At 45.7% G+C, this 26051-nt stretch overlaps 1 protein-coding gene across 7 annotated transcripts in view; it reads right to left on the bottom strand.

Moving 5' to 3' along the window:
• Positions 1-26051, bottom strand: part of LIMA1 (LIM domain and actin binding 1) — a 70689-nt gene that overhangs the window by 15039 nt on the left and 29599 nt on the right. For 2 of the 7 annotated variants that reach the window (XM_080994486.1, XM_080994483.1), the window contains exons 4-7: positions 21556-22017; positions 9640-9751; positions 6154-6308; positions 2024-2131 (exon numbers count right to left, since the gene is read on the bottom strand). In XM_080994486.1, coding sequence (XP_080850612.1) covers positions 2024-2131; positions 6154-6308; positions 9640-9751; positions 21556-22017 — 837 coding nt within the window. Of the gene's footprint in view, positions 1-2023; positions 2132-6153; positions 6309-9639; positions 9752-21555; positions 22018-22187; positions 22204-26051 lie in introns of those variants that run through there. The other 5 variants (XM_080994489.1, XM_080994484.1, XM_080994488.1 and 2 more) reach the window with 5 other exon arrangements.

Below are 26051 nucleotides of genomic sequence, written 5' to 3'. Positions count from 1 at the left end.
TTTAGCTGCAGAAAAGGGAACAAAGACAGGAATTACTACGGAGTTCAATATGTGTGTTTAAGTGAGCTCACCTTTTATTGGGGAAGAGGTTACCCAGCAGAGGATTTAAAACAGTTGCCTGAGAGGATCTGCCCAGTGAGAATCAGGAAGCTGCCAATAGCTCTCCAAAAGTCAAGCTAATACACGCACACCATCCCAAATTACTAGCATTTGAAACGGACTTGTACATACTCCCCAAAACTAATCATCGAAGAAGCATAAGAACTGGGCTTCAAGATGTTTATTTCTGAAATGATAAAAGCAAGCAGGGGCAGAATTGCAGGACAGGGGAGAGATTTAATGCAGGGCTAGGGAGCTTCTCCCATTTTCTGTGGGAAGTTCTGCTGTGAAAAAGTGAAAAAGGAGTTTAAATACCAAAACTCACTGAATGGAAGAGGCACTGGTTCTGGGAATCCAAAGAACTTAAGGTGAGGGTGAAAACTGCACATGGTCGAGAGTTTGAACCTCAAGCTGCGATCCAGTGCACAGTTACAGCACAATCCTAACCATGACTACTCAGAAGTAAACCCTACGGAATTCCATGGTGCTTACTCCCAGGTGTGTGGGGTTTAGGCAGCCTAAATGTACACAGGATTTCAATCACTGTGTTTTGCACACGTTGAATGACAGGAGTAAATGATGTTTCACACCATTTCCAGTATCTGACTGCACTAAAATCTCTAGTGTTTTGCATCTGTGCTTAGAATTTTCCAGCTGAGGATATCCACTTCTGATGAAACATCCACTTACAGAAGAGACAGAGAGTTTCCACTCCCAATTTAACAAAAGGTGGGTGGGAAGAGGAAGGAAAGACAGAGGTGTTGGTCTCAGTGACTTGCCCAAAGTTAGCAAAAGGAAACAGTCCGCCAGAAACATATCCTGCACAGAAAACCCCCTTGCAACAAGTGAATACTGTGCAAGATTTAGATACCCAGCCACCCTGAAAAGTACCCAAGGCAAAACATACAGATAGAAATAAGATTTTAACATTCTGATATGGAAGAACGCTGGAGCTCACATTTTGTTTCTATGGAGCAGTAAATTTTTCGGTGACAAAGACAGGATGCTACTCAGTATTAACCTAGCAACCTTTGGGTTATATCCAATACTATCTGTGTGCAAGCAGAACTGACTTCCACTCATGCAACAGGACTTCGCTTTCTTATCCTCCCCCCCACCCCTCAAAATTTGCTCCAGACGATTAAGGACCTATAAAGCCTTAAACGGCTCAGGACCACAATACCTCAAGGATCGCATCTTTCTATATGAACCTACCCGGACCTTGAGATCATCTTCTGAGCCCCTTTTTAATGTGCCCCCTCCTTCGAGAGGTGTGGTGGGTGGCAACACAAGAACGGACCTTTTCTGAAGTGGATCCCCATCTGTGGAATGCTCTCCCCAGAGAAGTTCGCCTGGCACCTTCATTATACACCTTTAGGTGCCAGACAAAAATACTCCTTTTTAACCAGGCCTTTGGTTGATCCGATGTACATCCTATGCCCTTTTAAAAAGTGTTGGTTTTTTTGGGAGGCGGTATTTGGTTGCTGTTTTGATTTTATTCTGTGAACCGCCCTGAGACCCCAGGTATAGGGTGTTGTATAAATTCAATAAATAATAATTATAATAAGGAACTCTTCCCAAGCAGATTGAGGGAGTGCAGGGGTAGGGGGCAGAGAGGAAAGTGAAGTCCTGTTGCACTTGTACAACGCTGGAATGTAGTTTTAGGTAGCCGGTGCTAAGGGAAGAAAAAAAGGATATGAACCCTAGCATGCTTTACAGATAGATTCAATGGCTTAGATTCAATGCTGTTTTCCGTGATGTTACAGTCAGAACCTCAGCACAGCCTGCAATCAATTTACATCAGCAGATACAACTCGAGTTTCCAGATGTTGCGGTTTTACAGTGTTCCGGGTGTGCGTCTCCAAGCAGTTCCACTCCCATGCGAAGCTGTTCTGATCTTCACCCAACACGATCCATCTCTTACCTTCTCCCCATCCTGCTGGGGAAACGTATCTTCTGAGGACGGTGGCAAGTTCTCCTTCTGTTCACAATTGTAGCTCTTATCTTCGCTTTCAGTGGCTTGAGTCTCACTCTACAGAATGACAAAGCACTTGAGCGTTGGTATATTTTAAGTCCTTAAAGGGGGGGGGGAGCTCGCTCAAGCCTTTTGAGAAAGTCGGGTATGTTATAGGACAATGGAAACGGAAGTATTTTTATACCACCCTTCAATCGTATCCTTAAAGTGGCTTTAAAACAACAACAACGCTGGAGCCCTGAGTATCAAGATACAGCAGTTTCTATCAACACATTAGAGTGTTTTCCCAGAGAGGCCTTATTCCTTACTAGATGAAGTTCTTAGGTGGCCAGAGCTGTTATTTATCCTACACAGCAACTGTTACTAATAGTCTTCACAAAATAAGACACTGAACTCTGACCCAAGCCAGCTGTCAGGCTTTACCACAAATTAGCAGAGAAGTCGTTAAATAAGCATGCATCCCCTTCAAATTCAAACAAAAGGATCCAAAAACCTTGCATCAAGCAAGGGGAAATGTTTAAGAAACATTGCCTTCCAGTCTCCTGAACGCTGTTAACACAGGTTCCATACAAAGCATGCTTTTATTGCATTTTATTGCTATTTTAAAAAAATAGCTTACCATCCAATTTAACTAGCTATTGCATGTACAGTCGACTTACATCTTACATGGGTGTTACGTTCCGGGAATTATGCACAGTGCTATTTTTCTAGAAACTCGCCATGCCAGAACTCACCATGAACACCTCCCTTGTTCTCTTAAAATGGCAATGGCACCCACCTGAGAGGTGCCGGAACTGAGTTCTAGTGAGTTCTGGCTGGGGGAAAACCCTGATTATGCATATGGGCAAAATCACACAGCCAAAACAACTGCAGAAAACAACTGCAAAAGCAGCTCTACCTTTCTAAAGCTGGTGTGCCAAACATCCGTTGCCTTCCACGCATGGCGGAGAGCTTTTAAGTAACAACCATTGGATACCAGCTGCAAATGCATTATTAGACAAGCTTGGCAGTTGCAAAATCTTTAGCTCTGTTTAGCATTTTTATTTTACTTTCATTTGCTAAATTGGATCTGGGCATCAGCAGATTTTTCCCATTCAAAGTGAGTTTTTTTTCCTGGTGCTAATTACCCTAGGCAACTTAGCCTGATTTTTATTTTTTATTTTTCCTGAAAAACCCACCACATTGATGCTCAGAAGCAAATCTCAGCTCCATCACAAAGGCAAACGGACCTGGAGTCCCATGGAGTGGAAGATACAGCAGAAAAGCTGCTGGCAGGTAAAGGGTTAAGCACCCCACCACCACCACTATTCCAGTGGAGAAATAACACCACCCCCCAAAACACAAAAAAAACACACACACAGTTTTCCTTTACAAGGGGTCCCTGGGATCCTGCTACGCACATTTCTGTGTAATGAGGAGTTCAGCCCTAAGATTGCTTCTGATCTGGGATTCTCAGCCTCTTCTGCCATTATTATTAAAAATCTGGACATAATCGTGTGCTTAAGAGGCTCTGTGCATTGACCAATTCACCCCTAGAAGCCAACAGACTGCTGACACCTGTTATTTGAGAAAGCAAGGCAAGAAACTGAAGGCAAAGCAGAGGGAAGCCGTTAGTAGTTAAGCAGATTTGTTAATCAAGGTGCAATTACCCATGCCATTAATTTCCTTTCAATTACTGAACTAGAGCATCAGAAATACGGCGCTGCATATGGCAAGAAGAAGAAAGGCCCTGTGTCAGAGAGGTGAACCTGCCCATTGCAAGATGGAGCAAACTCAAGAAGTTTAAGAATTTTCAGAGAATTCCCTGTTAGCGCAAGAGAGGCAGAAGGGAAGACCAGCTTCCCTAGTGCTTATGAAATCTAGATTGTGCTGTGTTTACCTGCTTACGATGCTCAAAATGTGTGCAGGGTCACAACAGCATACAACAAACAATAGAATTCATAATTAGAGGCTCTTGCATACACAATACCCATCCAAAGGAGTCTGCCTGCTGTATCCCTGTATGATTTATTGTTCCAGCTTTGCCTCCTTTCCCATTAGCCTCTGCTGGGATAGATGGGAAGAGGCAGGGGGTGGGGACAATGACAGACTTCTGACACTATATAACTCCTGTGTTTAAAATCAGGTTCAAGGCTATTGTATTAATTTAGAAGGCTCTTAACAACTTGGGTCCAGTATACCACTAGGACCATCCGATCCCTTATATCCCTGCATGATCACAGAAGTCTTTGGGGGAGTCACTGTTAGTGGCCCCCCACATGGCTTAGACACATCCACCAAGTGCCATGTACTCAGTATTATCGGCCCAATTCTACGAAACAACCTCATCGCCAAGATCAAACAGGCCCCTCTCTTTGTACTGAACTTCAGCTGCCTAGTGAAGACCTTTTTAAAAAAAAAAATAATTTCAGCAAAGCCAGCTTTTTTCTGATTTTGAAACTATGGTGTTAAGCAGCATAGCAATTGCTTTAAATAAAGAAACATATGCTCTGTATTGGAAGGCAATTTGATCCTTCCACCATCCCTGAGACAGCAGGGTTCTTTGCCCCTGGCAAGGGGAGGTTGCCAACTATGGGCGCAATCGAACACAGCACTTAATGGAACGTTTCCGCTTGCGCAACAAAACATTCTCCCCCGTTCTGCATCCACCCCTAAATCTGTACTAGGGGTTACCCCAACTCTCTGGAGCAGAACTGGGGAAGGTGCAGGGCACAGACAGTGGGAGGGAGGAAATCTTGTTGCACAAGCGGAAATCCATGCGCAGGCAGGACGCAGTACCTGAATACGGCCCCACATCTCTGCTCAAGTCACATCAGCAATCTGTGGGGAAGATGAAGAGGGTGTGGGCTCTTCTAAGCATGTCGCTTTCCCCTTTTTACTCTTGCATACACTTTTTTTAGGGACGCGGGTGGCGCTGTGGGTTAAACCACAGAGCCTAGGACTTGCCGATCGGAAGGTCGGCGGTTCGAATCCCCGCAACGGGGTGATCTCCCATTGCTCGGTCCCTGCTCCTGCCAACCTAGCAGTCCGAAAGAACGTCAAAGTGCAAGTAGTTAAATAGGTACCGCTCTGGCGGGAAGGTAAACCGCTTTTCCGTGCGCTGCTCTGATTCACCAGAAGCGGCTTAGTCATGCTGGCCACATGACCCAGAAGCTGTACGTCAGCTCCCTCGGTCAATAAGGCAAGATGAGCACCGCAACCCCAGAGTCGGCCACGACTGGACCTAATGGTCAGGGGCCCCTTTACCTTTTTACACTTTTTTTAAAAAGCCAAACCACCCAAGTTTTTTCACCTCAAAGTGTGACACATGCTTCCCTTTTTAATCCAGAAAAAGAAAAGCAGTGGCTAAGCTATCATGAGTCTGGGAGGATACTGGGTTGTGGACACAAAGCTACCAGAAGTCACCAATTTTGAACAAAACAGTACCTCCACCCCCCAAATCAGGAAACCTGGCACTCCTGCTAATTTTCCCCTTGAAGGACAAATTGCTCTACAGCAGCTATTCCATCTCCCATTCAAATATTTGTCTAGCCAAGTACAGATCAGCCGCAGAAGCACAGCATGAACAAATAACATTGTTATGGATGAATTGGAGCTTGGAGCCGGGGGGTGGGTGTCGTGCAGGGAGAAGATGAATCCATTGATTACACAGAACACCATACAATGAACCAGGAAAAAAGGGGGGGGGGGGAGAGAAAAGATAGCAAGGCTTTGGGCAAGTCACATCACCGTTTTGCACCTGGCTTCCCCCTATAAACATGCTCCCAGCAAGATGGCCAGGCTGGTTTCTGAATGCATGCAGAGATCCTCATAGGCAGAGCGCTAGGCACATGCAAACCAAGAGACAGTAGCCTTTCCAAAAGCAGGAGGAAGAGGGGTGTCTGAAAACCCTTTCAGCAGCTTTAAAACAACCTACATGCACTGTATAAAATGCATTGTACAAGTCACCAACGCCACTCCTCAAGGATCCAAGTATTGCACCTTCTTCCAAACAAGATCAGCCTTCGCTGGAGTCACCCCTCATGCAGTGGGCTCTGGTAAAGCAACAGCTGGCCAGTTATAAGAAAGGGAGGACCTACCACAAGACCACCAGAGCTTCCCTGCTTAGAGACCGCTGCCTGGTACTTAGCAAGCCTATCCTTGATGGATGTTTCCGACAAGCGAGGCATCTCCTGATTCTTCCTGCTCTCTGCTTTCTCCAGGCTTGATGTCGGAGAGATGCACAGCGGATGACCTAGAACACGAGAGCAGACAGTTGTCATTACTAGTCGGTAAAGTAAAAAGGTAGGGACGTGGGTGGTGCTGTGGGTTAAACCACAGGGCCTAGGACTTGCCGATCAGAAGGTCGGCGGTTCGAATCCCCGCCACGGGGTGAGCTCCTGTTGCTTGGTCCCTGCTCCTGCCAACCTAGCAGTTCGAAAGCACGTCAAAGTGCAAGTAGATAAATAGGTACCACTCTGGGGGGAAGGTAAACGGCGCTTTTGTGCCGTTTTTGCCAGAAGCGGCTTAGTCATGCTGGCCACATGACCCGGAAGCTGTACGGCGGCTCCCTCGGCCAGTAAAGCGAGATGAGCGCCGCAACCCCAGAGTCGGTCACGACTGGACCTAATGGTCAGGGGTCCCTTTACCTTTACCTAAGGTAAAAAGGTAAAGGACCCCTGGACGGTTAAGTCCAGTCAAAGGCGACTATAGGGTTGCGGCGCTCATCTTGCTTTCAGACCGAGGGAGCCGGCGTTTGTCCACAGACAGCTTTCCGGGTCATGTGGCCGGCAGGACTAAACCGCTTCTGGCGCAACGGAACACTGCGACAGAAACCAGAGCGCACGGAAACATCGTTTACCTTCGCGCCGCAGCGGTACCTATTTATCTACTTGCACTGGTGTGCTTTCGAACCGCTAGGTTGGCAGGAGCTGGGACAAAGCAATGGGTGCTCACCCCGTCGTGGGGATTCGTACCGCCGACCTTCCGAATGGCAAGCGCAAGAACAGGCACAGGCAAACTTGGCCCTCCAGATGTTTTGGGACTACAACTCCCATCATCCCTAGCTAACAGGGCCAGTGGTCAGGGATGATGGGAACTGTAGTCTCAAAACATCTGGAGAGCCAAGTTTGCCTATGCCTGCCCAAGAGGCTCAGTGGTTTAGACCACAGTGTTACCCACGTCCCCTAATGCAGATTTGCCCAGGAATGAAATCGTATATTTTTGGGTGGGGGTGGGAGAGGGAAGCAGAAAAGAGAAAGGGATGGTATTTGGAATGAGAAAGGCCATCAAGGAATTGATTTCCCCTAACCAAGGCATGATAACTGCATCTCAAGGGCTGTTCTGACACCTGTTTTGAAGGATCCACAATCTCCTTTGCTAGCCAAGGGCCAAACTGGCACCGAGAGAGGAACAGATTATTGCCCAATCCCTTCAAGGCAGAAGAATGGGGAGACTTTGAAAAGTGTAGCATTGGCAGACAGAAGGGGGTGGGGTGGGAGGAAGCCTGAACCTTTTTGTTGCTCGTACGTTTGAACCTAAAGGCAGATTCTCTTCTCCAAACTGCTGGGGCTATGTTTGGTCACTAGAAGAAACACCCCCCAAAACTGTTGTTTCAGGGGCAACAAGAAGGCAATGGAAAGGCTCATCCCTTCACCCCATAGTGTAGTTTAGCTTCCCCCTCACTTTAAAGGACATGGTACAACCCAGGGTGGGTCAAGTAACTGTCCTGGCCTCCCACCTAGTTGCACTGTTATGTCACGCTATCTATCCTACAGCCGTTGAAGAATTGTCTCTTGTCGCTTCTGCACTCACAACAGCTAAGAGTTTCTGCTCTCCCCACCCCAACCCCCTTCTTCCGCGTCTGCCAATTCATTTCAGGTAACAGTAGCAACAGGAAACATCAATACACACAAGTACATGCCACCAGAAGCCTTGTACGGTGAGCAGGTGCAATACAAGCAAATGCTCAGGAATGCAAGGCAAATAGCACTGGTTGTGGAGGGAAAGATGTCAAAAGAAACAACTGTATTTCCCTCGGGAAAGCAACTGCTAGCAGGATTATCACAGACTGGTAAAGCAAAGGACAAATAAATTATGGACTACGAACCACAAATCAGTCAGCAGACTCAGCTATGAACCGGGAAGTCCTCTCCCAATCCAAATATTGCCTCTGCCAAGGTAGTCTTTGCCTTAGTTTCTCTCCCAACCCCCCCCAAATGTACAATTTGGGGAAATGATAACGCTGATTTACAATGCTTGATGATGGTGCCCTAGCATTGTTGGTGATGATGACAAAGATCATTGCATCAATCATAATAATAAGGAAGAAGTTTGACAATAATCCTCCAGCTGCTATCTGTGGTATGGATGCATATTGTTTCCCTATCGATGCTCTCTTATGCATGTGTGGAATAGTGCTATCCCAAGAGATGCCTCACATGAATCTATATTGTGTGCCTTCATGGTTTTCCTTATAACACGAAATAGCTATACTGGCCCCTTTTTATTCCATGTACTGTACACCCTCTTGCCGCCTCAGGGACCAAAAATAAAAACTGAAGATCTCAGCAGCGCATAGGGGGCAATCGCAATTTTAAATTTGCAACTGTAATTTTAAAAGCAACACAGAGATATCAGTCCTGCACATTAAAATGAAGGGCATAGGTTTTCATTATATAACAATGTTTTTAATATTCTGTTGGGAGCCTCCCAGTGTGGCTGGGGAAACCCAGCCAGATGGGTGCGGTATAAATAATAAAATTATTCTTATTCTTATTCTTATTGCTACTCTGCATAAAATGAGAGGAACATCAATTAGTTTATAGTTTGTTCGCCCTTCACCAAGTGGTCCAAATGCAGGTTACAAAACAAAGTACAATCGGCAGAATACAATTTACATTAAAATAACAGAACAGCTAACAACAGAATGACAAAACGGTACAGTGGTGCCTCGCAATACGAAATTAATCCGTTCCGCGAGTCTCTTCGTCTTGCGGTTTTTCCGTCTTGCGAAGCACGGCTATTAGCGGCTATTAATGGCTTAGCGGCTTAGCGGCTATTAGCGGCTTAAAGAAAAAGGAAACAAACTCGCAAGAACTCTCAAGACGTTTCGTCTTGCGAAGCAAGCCCATAGGGAAATTCGTCTTGCGGAACGACTCAAAAAACGGAAAACCCTTTCGTCTAGCGAGTTTTTCGTCTTGCGAGGCATTCGTCTTGTGGGGCACCACTGTAGTGTGCAGCAGCAGAGAAGGAGGGAAAACATCCACTCAGTTGATGGCCTGGGTAGAGAGATACATCTTGACCAACTGTCCAAAAGCACGAAGTGATGGCACATATGCACCTCAGAAGGGAGGTAATTCCACAAACCAGGGGCCACCACAGAAAAAAGTCCTGGCATGCTTTGCTACCCTTCAAACCATGGAGTATGGCAGCACTGCTGATCCGCAGTGCTGTCCTCGGACATCCCAGGTTTTGGAGATGATCCCTCTTCCACTTTGCCAAAATGATGCTTAACCAGTGTACCGTACCATTTGGGGAGAAGCCGTCATAACACAAAGATCCATTCAACATTGAACGCTGCCCACCTGAGACATTGTGGCTTCTTTCTCCGGAACTGAAGTCAAGGTCTTCCGAGGAAAAGCTGTTCTCCGAGATTCTCCTACCACCACCAGCCCTGCCTTGGTCACGAAAAACCTGCTTTAAAAACAAAAGGAAAGAAAGGCACAAACCCATCAGTTTACTGGCTCGTTCCGAAACGGATTGTCTGAGCATCGTGCTTTTGAGCACACAGGTTTCATGGCCAATAAAATTATATTCGTTAATATAAAGAATATACATCATTTACGTAACAACAAAAATCAGTTCTACATCTCCTCGGTTTCCCTGGCTGAAATGCTTGGTTAGCTCCTGCCTCTACTACAAGCCTTCTAGGTTTCCTTTTGCCACAACCTCAGTCCTTCCACAACTCTATCCAGAACTCTGTGGCCGAGTATTTGTTTATCTCTGTATCATGGATGTCCTCAAATATCTCCAGTAGCTTCCCTTCCAGCACAAATACCTTGTCCTTACTTCTCAGCTCTCTCTTCTCCTCTGTCCCATTCTACTCCTCATGCTTATTTTAGCTCCTGTGCCAAAGACCTTCCATCTCCCTGATCTGTGGCCTTAAACCACCTGGAGATTTCCAGCTCGCTTAAAACTACTTTGCTCTTTCCTGCTCGCTACTCTGTGTCTGGACTCAGAGCTTCCCTTCTCTCCTCCTTCAGATGCACTCCCCAGAACCTACTTCGTCCATTAAGACTTTCGTATAACTCTCCATCCCAGCTGGAACAAAGCATGCATGCTTAGCTAGCTGTCTTTCTGCCTCCTCATTCTTGCATCTCCCTTCCCAACCCTCCCTCAGTTGTCTTCCACCCGTCAAACATTAAACTATAGGTAAAGGTAAAGGACCCCTGGATGGTTAAGTCCAGTCAAAGGTGACAATGGGGTTGCAGCACTCATTTCACTTTCAGGCCGAGGGAGCCGGCGTTTGTCCACAGACAGCTTTTCTGGTTCATGTGGCCAGCATCACTGAACCGCTTCTGGCACAATGGGACACCGTGACGGAAACCAGAACGCACGGAAATGCCGTTTATCTTCCCGCCACAGTAGTACCTATTTATCTACGTGCACTGGTATGCTTTCAAACTGCTAGGTTGGCAGGAGCTGGGACAGAGCAATGGGAGCTCACCACCGTTGCGCAGATTCGAACTGCCGACCCTCTGATCAGCAAGCCCAAGAGGTTTGGTGTTTTAAATCACAGCGCCACCCGCATCTCTGCACCAAAGGGGCAGAGATCTCTTTTTTTAATGGTTACCCATCATTCCATGCAGTGGCTTTCTTGAGCAGATTTTAGAGGAAACTGGGTTCCCCTTACCTTTTTAAAATTAAATAATATTTATTTTTTGTATGTTGGGGCTAGAACAGATATACATCCAATGTCTGAGCCAAAAATCCACCTATATCTGTAATCAAAGTTGTGGCCACTTATAATCCAGATCATTGTCTGCTTGAGCTTATTAACCACATCTTACATTTAGCCACTGCCTTGGGCAGAAGCTGGGGGCAGCACTGCGACTGGGCTCACAATAAACGAACAAACGAACTTTGTGGTGAGTTCCCCCACTTTCCCCCCCAGAAAAAAAAGCACTGATTCCATGTGCACCGATACCACTGTACCAATCACAACCACTTTCTTTATAACCTAGGTAGGCCACATTTACCTAGCTGGGGGTGCGGTGGGAATCTTAAACTAAGTTAATATTAATCTACAAAGCTGAATGTACAAGACAGACAAGCCACACTGCCAAATGAGGCCCCAGGGCTTGCGCAAACCTTTAATTTTGTTGTGGTTTTTTAAAAAGAAGTTTATTACTTTTAACTCCACCTTTCTACAGATTCCCAGGGAAGCTAACGAAAAGTTACAGTGCCAATAAAAATGAAATCTCATAAGACTGACAAATACTGGCCTGCATATAATTACTCAAAACTGGCAATCACATGGGTCTTAAGACAGAAAGAACCTAAGAAGAACTTGCTGGATGGGGCTAATGGTACATTTGACTGGCATTCTGTTTTCACAGAGACCAACCAGTGTTATGACTCATTTACGTACAGTATAAGCTAAACAAGCTATAGCTTAGGGCCCCACTCTCTTGGGGTCCCCCAAAAAATTTAAAGGAAAAAAAGGTGGATGTAAATTTCCAAGATATAAGATAAAAAACAAATAAAATAAAACCTACATACAGCAACAGTGTTTTGTGTTGTGTAGGCTCCTATGATGTAAGTAATAGCCCCCGCCTGCTAGCCTACTCCCTAAAATATCACTGGTTTGCTCATTTCTCTATATAGAGTGCCTACATTCTGCATGGACTTTTCCAAAATTACTTTGATAAAATACATATTTTGTTATGTGCAAATGGCTTTAGATACCTATTAGGTCCATAAATTACCATATGTATTCAACACAAAAAACAGCTACAATTTGTTATTGACAAAGTACAGTTGGACATATAAAGGGCCCCATTATTTTCAGTAGCTTAGGGCCTCATCAAAACTAAATCCGGCCCTGGTTATGAGGGAGAAAAACTTTTCTCTATCAACCTTCTCCAGTGCCAGGCATAATTTGACCAACTTCTATCATGTCATTGTTATGATTATTAGCAGTTTTATTTTCAATCCTTTCCTAATGATCCCTGACATGGGATTTGGCTTTTTCACCCGTGCCGTGCATTAGGTCAACATATTCCTTGAGCTACCCACCACAACTCCCAACCTCTCATTCCTGGTCCATCACCACCAGTTCAGACCAAAGGTCTCAAGATTTTCTGTTGATGAAGAATTAGTAAAGCGATCTTTAGCAGGCTGCTTATTCACATAGAACATAGTAAAGGGATCCCTGACCATTAGGTCCAGTGGTGGCCAACTCTGGGGTTGCAGTGCTCATCTCACTTTATTGGCCAAGGGAGCCAGCGTACAGTTTCCGGGTCATGTGGCCAGCATGACTAAGCCACTTCTGGCAAACCAGAGCAGCGCACGGAAACTCCGTTTACCTTCCCACCGGAGCAGTACCTATTTATCTACTTGCACTTTGACGTGCTTTCGAACTGCTAGGTTGGCAGGAGTTATTTACATTTTTCTATTTTGCATCAAGGCGGGGTGCTTCTTTTTAGCACCAGAACCTACAATGGGCTGCAACTCAGTGCAAAGAAGGTTTCTCCACTCCCATTGTTTGGCCCGGACACTGAGGAACGACTCCAAGGACCTTCTGGTGGTTCTCTGACCACGAGAAGTGAGGTTACAGGGAACCAGGTGGAGGACCTTCTCGGTAGTGGCGCCTGCCCTGTGGAACGCCTTTCCGTCAGATGTCAAGGAAGTAAACAACTATCTGACTTTTAGAAGACATATGAAAGCAGCCCTGTTTAGGGAAGTTTTTAATGTTTGATGTTTTATCGTGTTTTTAATATTCTGTTGGGAGCTGCCCAGAGTGGCTGGGGAGACCCAGCCAGATGAGAGGAGTATAAATAAAAAATTATTATAAATTATTATTAGTATTATTATTAAGGGGCATAAATCAGGCATTCAAAAGCGGGGAAATAGAACTGTTGCCTTGTTGATATCTATGTCCGTGAACATACTCTTTTCCTCAACTGTATCGCAATGGCTTAGTTGTCGAACAAAACGGCTCCCGAACGCCGCACACCCGGAAGTAAGTGTTCCAGTTTGTGAACATTTTTGGAAGTCGAACGTCTGACGCGGCTTCCATGGCTTCCGCTTGAGTGCAGGAAGCTCCTGCAGCCAATCGGAAGCCGCGCCTTGGTTTTCGAACGGTTTCGGGAGTCGGACTCCTGAAACAGATTAAGTTCGAGAACCAAGGTGCCACTGTATATGGACATACGCTCCCCACTGCTGTTTTCTCCACATCTAAAGAAAGAGACTCCTATTTACGGAATATCATGTGACAGGAAGTCTTTAAGAAGTGCCAGAGGACTCTGTCAAACTGCATATCCAGAAGAAGTAATTGCTTAGGTACCTTGGTCTAGGGCTAGGGCTGAGCAATGTATCGATATATCATCAAAACCCAGTTTGAAGTCCATATAGCAATTTGGTTTCATAGTTTTTGACCTGGAAATATATTTCAAACCATGATGTGTGTTAGGGCTAGGCGATATATTGTCCAAAACCGGTTTCAAGTCCATTTTCATGATATTGGTTTCATAATTTTTGACCTATGCAAAAATCACAATGTGGGGAAAACTGTGAAGCCAGCCAATGTCTCTGCATAGCTCCATCCTTATTTCGGACATTGTGATATATCGGTATATTGCAATATTTAGCTGGGTGGTATCTCGCAATATTCAAAACCAGATATCACCCAGCCCTAATTTGGGCTGCTTTCAAAACCAGAAAAAGCTTCAAGCTGAAGCTTGAAGTGGGGGCTGCAAGTCAAAGGCACAAAAATTTTGGAAGCAATTTTGGGTTTTGGATTATTACTTTAATAGGAATATTGAGCCGGGGGGATTAAAGATGGTATTTCCTTTTACCAGTGGGTGGTAACTCAAAGCTTGAGAAAATGCATTTTACAATTTAGCAGCATACATCAACATTAAACAATTTGCAGCTGGCTAGAAAGCAGATCAGCTAAAACGCTTGTTAAATGTAGAGGCTTTCAAATGAAAGCGAGAGGTTGCTCAAGTTTATTTGGAGCAACTTAACCCGCGTCTTCTCTCCCCAACCCCCAGCTTGCCGTAAGCAGACAGGAATTCGTTTTGGTGAGGATTTTCCCAAACACTTAACATGAATAGTTTGTGTCAACAGAACTTTAGGTCAGCGTTCAAGTTCCAGGAAATCCCAGCATCAGGAAGAAGCTGGAGTCATGATTTCAATGGAGGTATCGTAATTAAAATACAAAAAAATTCAAAACGTAGTTGCTTTGGGGCATGAGCAGCCTGCGAAAGCTGGCAAGGGAAATAATACACGCCTGCTTGTAACGGCCACATATAATAAAGTTCACGGCAACCTAGCAATTTCTACTTTCCATGGAATGGAAACTTCTTAACAGGAAGTTTAGAACAGAAAGGGGAAAAAACACTTCATTCAGTTGAACCAAATTGCTAGAGCATCAAAATGTCCATTTGCAAAGCAATTCTAACCTCTGTCTACTCAGAAGTAAATCTCGTTGGAGTAAGTGGGGCTTGCTCCCAGATAAACCAGGTTGGGATCAAATAGTCACCAAGGCTATAATAAGGTAAAAGACCCCTGGATGGTTAAGTCCAGTCAAAGGCAATTACAGTATGGGGTGCGGTGCTCATCTTGCTTTTCAGGCCGAGGGAGCCAGTGTTTGTCCACAGACAGCTTTCTGGGTCATGACTAACCACTTCTGGCGCAATGGAACACCATGACGGAAACCAGGGCGCACAGAAACGCTGTTTACCTTCCCACCACAGTGGTACCTATTTATCTACTTGCACTGTGCTTTCGAACTGCTAGGTTGGCAGGAGCTGGGACAGAGCAACGGGAGCTCACCCCCGTCGCATGGATTCGAACCGCCGACCTTCCGATCAGCAAGCTCAAGAGGCTCTGTGGTTTAGACCACAGCGCCACCCGCTCCCTTCAAAAAGGAGACAAGGGAAGACAGCAGGACCTGGGGTTCTGACTAGAAAGTTAAATCCAACTGAATGTTCGAGGGCCAAACTAGATAACTAACCGGGTTTCATCGACTGTATGCAACACCGCACAGGTAGAGTTCCTTCCCCTCACACAACTAGGCTTCCCCTTCCTATTCTTTCGCTGCACATCCCCAAAATCTGCTCCTGGGACTCTTCCAACGGTCTGGAGCAGATTTTGAGAGCCTACCGTGGGCTGTAGGGGAGGGGAAAAGATGTCCCATTGTGCAAGCAGAAACTAGCAGACAGGAGTTTCTGATTTCTTTTGTTAGAAGAAGGCAAACTTAAGAAACCTGTCATGGGGAAAGCAAGAACAACTGGGGTGGGTGCTTAACTAAGGATGCAGGAGGAACCAGTTTTAAGGGGATTTATGCACATAATTTGGCAGTTCTGACCCTATCAAACTTTGCTCGAATCAGACGACCTCTTGAAACGAGTGCCCATTTATGTCTGAAACACTCAGGGTTGTGTGTTTTTTAAAGCCCAACAAATTATACGCAGAATTGTGCACAAACCTACAGTGGTACCTCGGGTTAAGTACTTAATTCGTTCCGGAGGTCTGTTCTTAACCTGAAACTGTTCTTAACCTGAAGCACCACTTTAGCTAATGGGGCCTCCGGCTGCCACCGCGCCGCTGGAGCACGATTTCTGTTCTCATCCTAAAGCAAAGTTCTTAACCCGAGGTAATATTTCTGGGTTAGTGGAGTCTGTAACATGAAGCGTCTGTAACCTGAAGCGTATGTAACCCGAGGTACCACTGTACATGCAAAAATGCACATATGCATGTGCAGAATTTTAAAAGTTGCAAGTGCTATTGAAAGATCTCCTGGTCTAAAGCCCTGTTGATGCAGGAAAAGCCACCTCGGTCAGGAAAAGTTACGTAGGTGGGTTTCTATCCTTCACTCAGCTACTAAACTTACAGAAGCATGGCCAGAAAGGGGGCATCCCTCCCTGAAACAGCCTATCATCCATCCCTGTGTAGAGTCTGAGTAGTCACAGTCACGCCTCCCCACTTTATGAGACCTCCCAGGTTCAGTAGACTTAAGAGTTCATTACACTAAAAGTTATTAAGAATGTAAGAGCTGGATCACACCAAAGGCCCGTCTAAGTCCAACACCCTGCTCTCACAGCGGCCAGTCAGATAGTTTTGGGTAGCCCATAAGCAGGACTCAAGTAGTGCCTTGGAAGAACATGTTGGCAGTGCATGAGACTCTTAAACATGGGTAGGCAACCTAAGGCCCAGGGGCCAGATGCGGCCCAGTCGCCTTCTCAATCCGGCCCATGGATGGTCCGGGAATCAGCGTGTTTTTACATGAGTAGAATGTGTCCTTTTATTTAAAATGCATCTCTGGGTTGTTTGTGGGGCCTGCCTGGTGTTTTTACATGAGAAGAACGTGTGCTTTTGTTTAAAATGCGTCTCTGGGGTTACAGTGGCATCTCTGGTTGCGAACGGGATCCGTTCCGGAGGCTCGTTCGCAACATGAAAAGAGCGCAACCTGAAGCGCCGTATCTGCGCAGGTGTGTGGCGCAATCTGGCACTTGTGTGCATGCATGAGCGGTGAAACCCGGAAGTAACCCTTTCCGGTACTTCCGGGTCACCGCGGGACGTAACCTGAAAGAACGTAACATGAAGCAAACGTAACATGAGGTATGACTGTATTTGTGGGGCATAGGAATTCGTTCATATTTTTTTTCAAAATATGGTCCGGCCCCCCACAAGGTCTGAGGGACACTGGACCGGTCCCCTGCTGAAAAAGTTTGCTGACCCCTGCTCTTAAATCTCAGGGTTGTGGGTTCGAGCCCTGTGTTGGGCAAAAGACCCTCGTGGTTCCTTCCATCTCTACAATTCTGTGATTCAACAGCCCTCTTTTTAGATGAAGTGCAAAAGCCAAGATCAATCAACCTCAAGGCACAAGCAGTTTTAACATCAGAGAGAGATCTAGAGAGAGATCAAGAGCAGGCATAGGCAAACTCCGGCCCTCCAGATATTTGGGACTACAATTCCCATCATCCCTGACCACTGGTCCTGTTAGATAGGGATGGTGGGAATTGTAGTCCCAAACATCTGGAGAGCCAGAGTTTGCCTATGCCTGATTCAAGACCATTTCTCTGTTCCGAACAGACGAATCCCTTGAAGTATTTAAAAGTGTTTTCTTTGGTACTCTGCATCATAAGGAAGAACCAGATCAGGTTTTTTTAAAGGTGCTGGTGAGTGTTTCATTTTACAAATCCTGATGGAAGGCAGGAATAATTAATCAAAGGGTGTGGCGCTTTCATACAGTAATGGGGTCTCAATTGTTTTAGGGGTCGATTTCTAATTAAGAAGCCTGAAGGACAGAATCATTGGCCACAGTCTTCAGAGACTTGCGTCCTTCCAGGCATAACGTTAGATTGGCGACTCAAGTTTCCCATCATCAAGTGAAAAAAGTCTCTTGCAATGCACTTGCACCAGCTCCAGGAAAACTACTTGGGCACATCAGGAGTGGGAATTACAGTATGTCCTCTTCCGGAGTTCCCAGCATCTTGACAAAAATAAAGTCTACTTCTAATGAGGTATCACCTCTTTGCCTATCTCACACATGGTACATGCTCAGAGAATCCTCATGAATTGGCAAGTTAGTAGCATTTCTTTTGCAGAAAACCAGGGCTTTCTGCTAGTGACTGGAACCCAGGCATGGGCATAGCCAGGATTTACATTGGGGCGCTATTTATGGGGGGGGGGGCAGAACAGAGCTATCTGCGACACAATTGGTCAGTTAGGTATTTTTATTTATTTACTTGATGTGGGGGCAGTCTCCCCTCTGCCCCCCTTGGCCACGCCCATGAACCCAGGTGGATTCAAACAAAAAAAGTTTGGTAATAATATTTTATTCTCTTTTCCCCATATAGAAGTTACATTTGTTACTCAACAATTATATTCCAACTCAACAAAACTAGTGACTACCCGCTCACCCAACAGCGATGCTTCTAACTCAGAATACACACAATTGCGTTTTAAGGTTCTGTCTGATCTAATTTCCTCCTCTCTAAATGTGTTTCTTAATATTCAAACAATTAAGATTGCATTCCTGCCTGTGGTTAATTTAACCAACTGGAAATGTTGTAATGTGGGGCTTTGTTTTAGAGAAAAACTGATTTCATCTGAAAATGGGCAGGCTCCTACAAACCAGGATTTTTTAAATTTTTAAAAAGAAGTTTAATAAGCCATTTTCCCTAACTTTCCGCTCTCAAGTGCTCCAAGTTACACAGAGTCCTTCAGCGGTTTTCTAATCACTGTTCAGGATCTCTTGCACCTCATTCTATACTCTTTGACAGCTATCCAACCTCAGCTCACTGGCTGAAGTCCCTGCAGTCAGTCAGTCAGTCCCTGGAAAGATAAATCATAGCTGGCAGCCCCTACTGCACCTCTTGCTTCATCATCCCAGAGGATATGTCCACTCCATGACTCAAGCAAGCCAAAATGGATTTCGGCCAACTCCCAAAGCCCAAGGAATGAGGCACTCATTGCCTGGACTTGAACGCCCTTCCATTACCTTCTTCCCACAGTGATGCTCTTTTATGGCACGCGGATGCGAACATCACATGCACACAAGTCTTGGCGCTTGAAAATCTTTCCTAAGCAATCCTTGCTCAGAGCAGAAGGCCCCATTGCCTTCTTAAATACCAGGCCTTTCTGCATTTTCGGTAGCCATCCTTGGAAGATCTTAAGGACGAAGAGGGAGGGAAGAAAGAGGTTTCAAATATAGTGGTACCTCGGGTTAAGTACGTAATTCGTTCCGGAGGTCTGTTCTTAACCTGAAACTGTTCTTAACCTGAAGCACCGCTTTAGCTAATGGGGCCTCCTGCTGCTGCCGCGTCGCCACAGCACGATTTCTGTTCTCATCCTGAAGCAAAGTTCTTAACCTGAAGCACTATTTCTGCGTTAGAGGAGTCTGTAACCTGAAGCGTATGTAACCTGAAGCGTATGTAACCTGAAGCGTATGTAACCTGAGGTACCACTGTACTTGGGCTGCAACTCCTGAACGGCATGGGTGTAAGTATGCCTGAACAAAGTGCAGATGATGATGCTATCAGTTTACCAAAAAAAGTCTGTGTACCTCACAATCTAGTGGTTGCAGCTGCTCCAGAGACATTTCCCACCCTAGTAGGATCACCTAGTGTTGCGTGACTATCCGAGCACAACAACTCAAATGCAAATAATTTATAACCGTGTTGGTTAGCTGAAGAAAAAAGGCCTTCCCTTTCTTTCCATTCGGCAAACTGGGACGGTAATAAATGTGCACTCAAACTGGAGGATATAGCTCGCAACGTATGCACTCTGTCTCTCTGGAATTGCTGTGGCAGCCCAAATTATCTGGCTTGCTTCAAGAATATTCCTAGACAGCTAAGCTGCCATGTTATGGGGAAAACTTGATCGCTCACTAGGAGCAGTAAAATGACCTCTCATTCAGTCAGTTTCTGTTTAGAATTCTAGGAAACACAACACTAAAATATTTTGTACAATGTGAAGGTTCGTACGTGCACCAGAATGGTACAAGCTGGTCTGGTTCACGTATTAAGCTAAACCATAGTTCACGATAAACTATAGAGTGGTACTTCAGGTTAAGTACTTAATTTGTTCTGGAGGTCCGTTCTTAACCTGAAACTGTTCTTAACTTGAAGCACCACTTTAGCTAATGGGGCCTCCTGCTGCAGCCATGCCACCGGAGCACGATTTCTGTTCTCATCCTGAAGCAAAGTTCTTAACCTGAGGTACTATTTCTGGGTTAGCGGAGTCGGTAACCTGAAGCGTATGTAACCTGAAGCATATGTAACCCAAGGTACCACTGTAGTTGGAAGTACACACTGCTCAGACAATCTTGTTGTGTTCCTTCCACTGCTCCAATGCTGACTAAACAAGTTTCGCTTGTCATGTTGCCCAAACCTCCAAAGGAACCGCAAGAGCAAACCATGGTCAGCCAAGAACAAACCCTGGCTACTGCCTGTGCTTTTATTTGCAGGAAACAAATAGGTTCAGACTAGGGTTCAGACAGCATGCAAAGCCAAAAACTGGCTTCTTTCATTTGTGGAAAAGCAGGAACTGAGGAAAAAGCATTCACATTAAACCATAATTTAAAACAAACCATGGTTTAATGTGAACAGGCCATAATCTACTTTTATTATTTCCTGATATCGACAATAACAACACTTAGACTAAGTGGTCCAATCTCTTAGAAACAGTTCCTTTTGTTATGCTCAGGGCAACGCAGTTATTATTCTCCAGAGAGCTGGTGTCAGTTTCTTGGAAGAGATCTACAGAGTCACACCCTGCGGTTTCTCCAGTGAACATCATTTTCAGAACTCATTGAACAGCTCAGTCAGCAAATTAAAATCAGTTACAACTGAGATAAAGCAAACCATTCCTTCCCGAAACAATTTTAAATACTAATTTTATTAAATTTACCTCGACTGAAAGCTATTTGGGCTTTCCTAAGCCTCCAGCTATTTAAAGGTCTCAGCCATACCTGTTTATATTCTAGCAAGAACTCGGCACATATGCAAAGGGACGAAAGTGAAGGAAACCATGAGAAAACTGGAAAAAGTCAACCAGACTGTGTTTGAAGCCATTGGCATATGCAACTCATTTTCTAGTTACGCAATTTTCCCGGGGGGGACACAGTCTGCAGTCCACATGCAGGATCAGATTTCATGAGCAGTTGTAGGAAAATGCAAGGCCTGTGAAATTTGCAAGTCAAAACTAGCAAAAGCAGGCACTCTCAGCCTATGTTCACGCATTTTTCCTGTGATAATTCCCCCCCCCTTTTTTTAGCAGACAAGAAACATTTGCTGACATGCACACATTGGAAAGGACAGCAGAAGCTTATCTCCCATATGAAACCGGCTCTCTTCAGTCTGTGTCTGTCACAGCTGCAGAAAGCATCGGCTTGCAATTGCAATCACACACAAACTTCTTTTTAAAAAAATTGTAAGACGTGCCCGTCACAGTTATCTTTGGGGCTTGGCTGGAGCCAGCATGCTTGTTCATTCAATTTCCTGTTCCAGCAGTGTGTGTGTGTGTGTGTGTGTGTGTGTGTGTGTGGCATGTGGGAAAATTGCATTCTGCAGTGTGCATTCATCTCCCTTGGGCACTGAGTTATATTAGCGCTTCTCCAGCTAGCCATGAGATGCGTTTTACCACAGGAAGAATAAGATCACCACTTGCACAGCGGGCAAGTCTTTTGAGAGCCACCCCCTTGTTTCCCCCCCAGGAAAAAAAAAACCAAAACAGCCAAGGGGAGCTGGAGCAATTCAGTTCCTTACCTTTGTCTGGCTCGCATCCCCCCTCTCAAACATCATCTTTAGCCTGCTCAGAGGAACGCTACATTTCTCTATTTTCCCTGAAGAATCTGGGTTTTCATTGGCCTCAGGCTTTCCTACTTCTGGTCTGGATTCTCTAAGGCAATTTTCCATTTTCCCACTCTCGGGCGAATGGGCTTTCGCCTCCTCGCTGTCAACACTGGGATATCTGAACCGGCCAATCACTCCGGAAGAGGAACGGAGCCGCAAGCCGGGACCAATCCCCGGGCCTTTGTCAGTTTCAGCTAGGGAAGCGGCGCTGCCTTCAATTCCACCACCGGGGCTGACAGACTTCTGCCTAACCTCAGCGAAGCTGCTTCGGAGAGCTTCCTTCCGAGCCTCTGTCCCCAGCGGCGGGTTCTCCCACTTTTTCTTCAGGACGCTGAGGGTCCCCCTTTTGAAATGAGGGGGGAGGTTTTCCGTGTTCTGAGGAGAAGAAACGACAACAAGAAGCAAGCAAGAAGTTAATGCCGGTTACTTAAAGGTCCCAGGATTATTATTTCTTAAAGGAACAAAACAAAACAAAAAGCCAAGAACAGCTTGGCTGCTTTTCCGCTCCCTCCTCTCCCCAAAGAAAGGAAGTCGAAAGCGCCGACCTTGAGCCCTCTCTGCTGTTTCAGACAGCTGTGAACAGTTGCAACTTGTGCCACATGGAGAAAGCTTGCATCCAGGGTGAGGAAGGGAGAGAGGGAGGAGGAAGAGGGAAAGAAAAGGGAGCTGAAGCAGGAAATGATAAAACAGGATGGCCTTATATGGAAGAAAGGGAGCCTGACTAATGGAAGAGTTAGGACCTAGCCCTTTTGTCTCGGGAAATTCTGCTCAAAGCAAACCTGGGAACAGAAATCCACCTACGGCTACCGGCAAGTGGAATCAAGGAAGGGCTTCAGGAAGGATGCCATTCTATGAAATGGCTATTGCCAAATGCGGCAGAATTTCTCCATCTGTTCCAGGGGACCAATTAGCAGGCACTTTGAGAAACAGGAGGATTATGTCTCAGCCTGGCCACCTTAACACGCCTTTGCCTGCAGCACTCCAGCAAGTGTCTTCCTCACCACACCGGCAGGAAATTGGAATTTTTATTTTTTATATATTTTATCAGATTCGGCCACACGCTTTCAGGGATACTTGTCCGAACTTGCGTTCGCCGTATGCTATGCATTCAAACTGTAAAGCGCCGCGTACGGAACGCCCCAGCCAAGCCAAGCCTTTTACTTATTTAGCGGCAGACAGCAGGCTAGCCCCCCTCCTCGCTTTTCCAAACAAGGAACTCGGATGCGATACCTGCCAACGCTGCATCTCCGCGGCGTGTTCCTTCCGTATCCTACCAAGCACGGTTCGAGACTAACCGCAAAGTGGAGCAGGTCTGCAGAGCTTTAGCGTATTAAGCAGGATTAGCGGCTATATTGGGATTTAAGTCTCTCACCCTATTACTCTTCTGGTCACATTTCGAACACCCCTCTGCAAATTAACAAGAATCCCCAACTAAGCCGCAAAAATATATTAGGCCCTTTGCTCGGTTTCAAGCTGGGCTCAAATTTGCAGAAGGCCAAATAGGTCAGCAAGGTGGGGGGTGGGGAGGGGAGAGAAAGAGCCGCACAATATAGCAAGGTGTTCTTGAAGCTTTTGTTTGCAAACCAGCCTCCAGCGCCAGGTGTCCTGCTGTACAGGGAGGCCTGGCATGCAACTGACTCCTCCTCTCGGCTGCCAGGGCTTCCCGGTTGCTCTGATGCCTCAGCTCAGGGAATTCAAAGTGCTGGTTTTAACCTTTAAAGCCCTTAATGGCTTGAGGCCAGGTTACCTGGAGGAGCAAGTCTCTTGCCCCACATATACCTGTCTGAACTCTTGAGGTTATCTTCCAAGGCTCTCCTCACCAAATGACAGCCAGCGACTAAAGGGGGAGACTTTTCTGTGGTGTTGTCTAATGTATTATTTATTTTATTTTTAAAATATTATTACTATTACTATTTAAGGTTTAGATGCCACCCTTCATCGCTGTGATCTAAACCTCCGAGCCTCTGGGGCTTGCCGATCGGAAGGTTGGCGGTTCGAATCCCCATGATGGAGTGAGCTCCAGTTGCTCTGTCCCAGCTTCTGCTAACCTAGCAGTTCGAAAGCACACCAGTGCAAGTAGATAAATAGGTACTGCTGCGGCAGGAACGTGAACGGCATTTCCGTGAGCTCTGGTTTCCGTCACAGTGCTCTGTTGTGCCAAAAGTGGTTTAGTCCTGCTGGCCACATGACCCGGAAAGCTGTCTGTGGACAAACGCTGGCTCCCTCTGCGTGAAGGGAGATGAGCACTACAACCCTATGGTCGCCTTTGACTGGACTTAACCATCCAGGAGTACTTTACCTTTAATTTTATTATTATTACTATTTAGGTTTCAATACCACCCTTCATCATAAGATCTCAGGGTGGTTCACAGAATATAATTGTGGAATGCCTTCCATAAAGAGGCTTGTCTGGCAGCTAAACTGTGGTCTTTTTGGCACCAAGTGATGATGATTATTTTTTTATCTCTACCCCACCCATCTGACTGGGTTGTCCCAGCCACTCTGAGCAGCTTCCATCACATATGAAAACATAATAAAACATTAAAAACTTCCCTAAACAGGTCTGCCTTCAGGTGTCTTCTAAAGGTTGTACAGTTATTTGTCTCCTTGGCATCTGATGGGAGCCATTCCAAGAAAACCCTCTGCCTGCCCTTTTTATTCTCCTATACTTTTCAGAAATTGTTTTGGCATTGCTTGTAAACTACCGTGATCCTCCATTGCTGGCTTTATTCTTGTCTTGTATTGTGCTGTTTTTGTTCCATTTTAGATTTTACGTACTGCTCTTCTTTATGGTTTTAGCCTTGATTAAGGTATACTGTCCCAAAAAATCAGTTATTGATCAGTATAGAAGTGTAGTAAACCATTTGTCCAGAGTTTTGATTGACTGCTGCTATTGATAGCTGCTATTGATATCCCTTTTCTGTTGCCTGAAAGATTTACCAGCCTGCGTGCTACAGTTTTTGCTGCCTCCTTAAATGCCCAGCAACTAGCCGACTGTCTGCTCTTAAATCCAATGACTCAGACACAAGACAAGGAATGCTTCCTAATGAAGCCAAATTTGATAACGATCAAAAGCGGGACAGAATTTCCCAAGCCTGCCCAAACAAAACATTGTGTCCCCCAAGAGGACAATTCAGTTCCAGTTCTCAAATATCCTTGGTTAAACTGGAAGGTTATCTTGAGCAAGCAGGACACTAGCAGAAGCAGGAGGAAGAAGAAAGTTACAAGAAGCTGTGCCTTAGCAACTACCTGAGATAACTCTTAAGGGAGGAGAACAAGCATTGTGATTGAAGGGACTATCAGATCACTGTCAGAATTGTTATCCAGGACTCGGTTTCACTTCAGGCTGCTTGCTATGTTCAGAAAGAGTCCCCTCTCACAAGTCACTTAGATGACCCAAACACCAGAGGTGTTAGAAAGGCAGATCAAATTTAAAAAGAACAAAAAGAGGGATGCTCCTAGAACAACAACTTCCCCTGGAACTGGTTGTACTTCAAGTTTCCACCTGTTTCTACTGAATGCCTCTGCATAGTGTTGGGTCCAAAAGCTTCGTGCATTTTCTTTGTACACTGATACAGTTTGGGGAGAACAGTACAGCTGTGACAATGGAAGAACATTCCAAAAAGGTAGAACATCTGCTATGCATACAGACGCGATCCCCGGTGGAATATGCTGGGTTGAACGGTGAGAAGCTGCTGTCAGTTGCCATTCTGAGTTCCTTGTGTCCCGGAGCTGAAGCCTGGATACACGGTGCGATGTAGCGGTGCGGCAGGCAGTGGTGCTGTGCATGGCAGTCAGCTCAGCAGAATCCCACCTTCATTGCCAGTGAAATATATTCGGAGTCGAGTGTGAATTTCATGCTCTTTATTCAGCTCATAGTAGCAATGAATGAAACTTTCCCCAAAACATCTAGCTATATATACATTATTTACACAATGGGCCCCGCGAGATAGGCTAATTCTGGGCTGCTCCTGTAGGCCAATCAGGTTGCGGATTCACCTCCTCCAGAAGCCTGACTGGTTGCTCCTGCAGGCCAATCAGGTTGCGGATTCACTTCCACCTGGAGCTGGATAGGGTGGCTCCTGCGGACCAATCAGACTGCTGCATTCTGAATCCTATTGTTCTAGGATTCAGCTCAGTACATAACACCTGGCATCACCAGGGATCAGAGAGACCCCTGCCTTGGAAGCCCTGGGGAGACACTGTCAATCAGTGTGGACATCTCTGAGCTAGATGCCAGCATGGTGTAGTGGTTAAGAGCGGTGGACTCGCAATCTGGTGAACTGGGTTTGCGTCCCCGCTCCTCCACATGCAGCTGCTGGGTGACCTTGGGCTAGCCACACTTCTCTGAAGTCTCTCAGCCTCACTCACCTCACAGAGTGTTTGTTGTCGGGGAGGAAGGAAAAGGA

This window comes from Podarcis pityusensis, assembly GCF_964106645.2.
Source record: "Podarcis pityusensis genome assembly, chromosome: 2".
NCBI classification, from domain to species: domain Eukaryota; kingdom Metazoa; phylum Chordata; class Lepidosauria; order Squamata; family Lacertidae; genus Podarcis; species Podarcis pityusensis.
The sequence above is the reverse complement of the archived record's forward strand: the minus strand, read 5'-3'. Positions and strand labels throughout refer to the sequence as shown.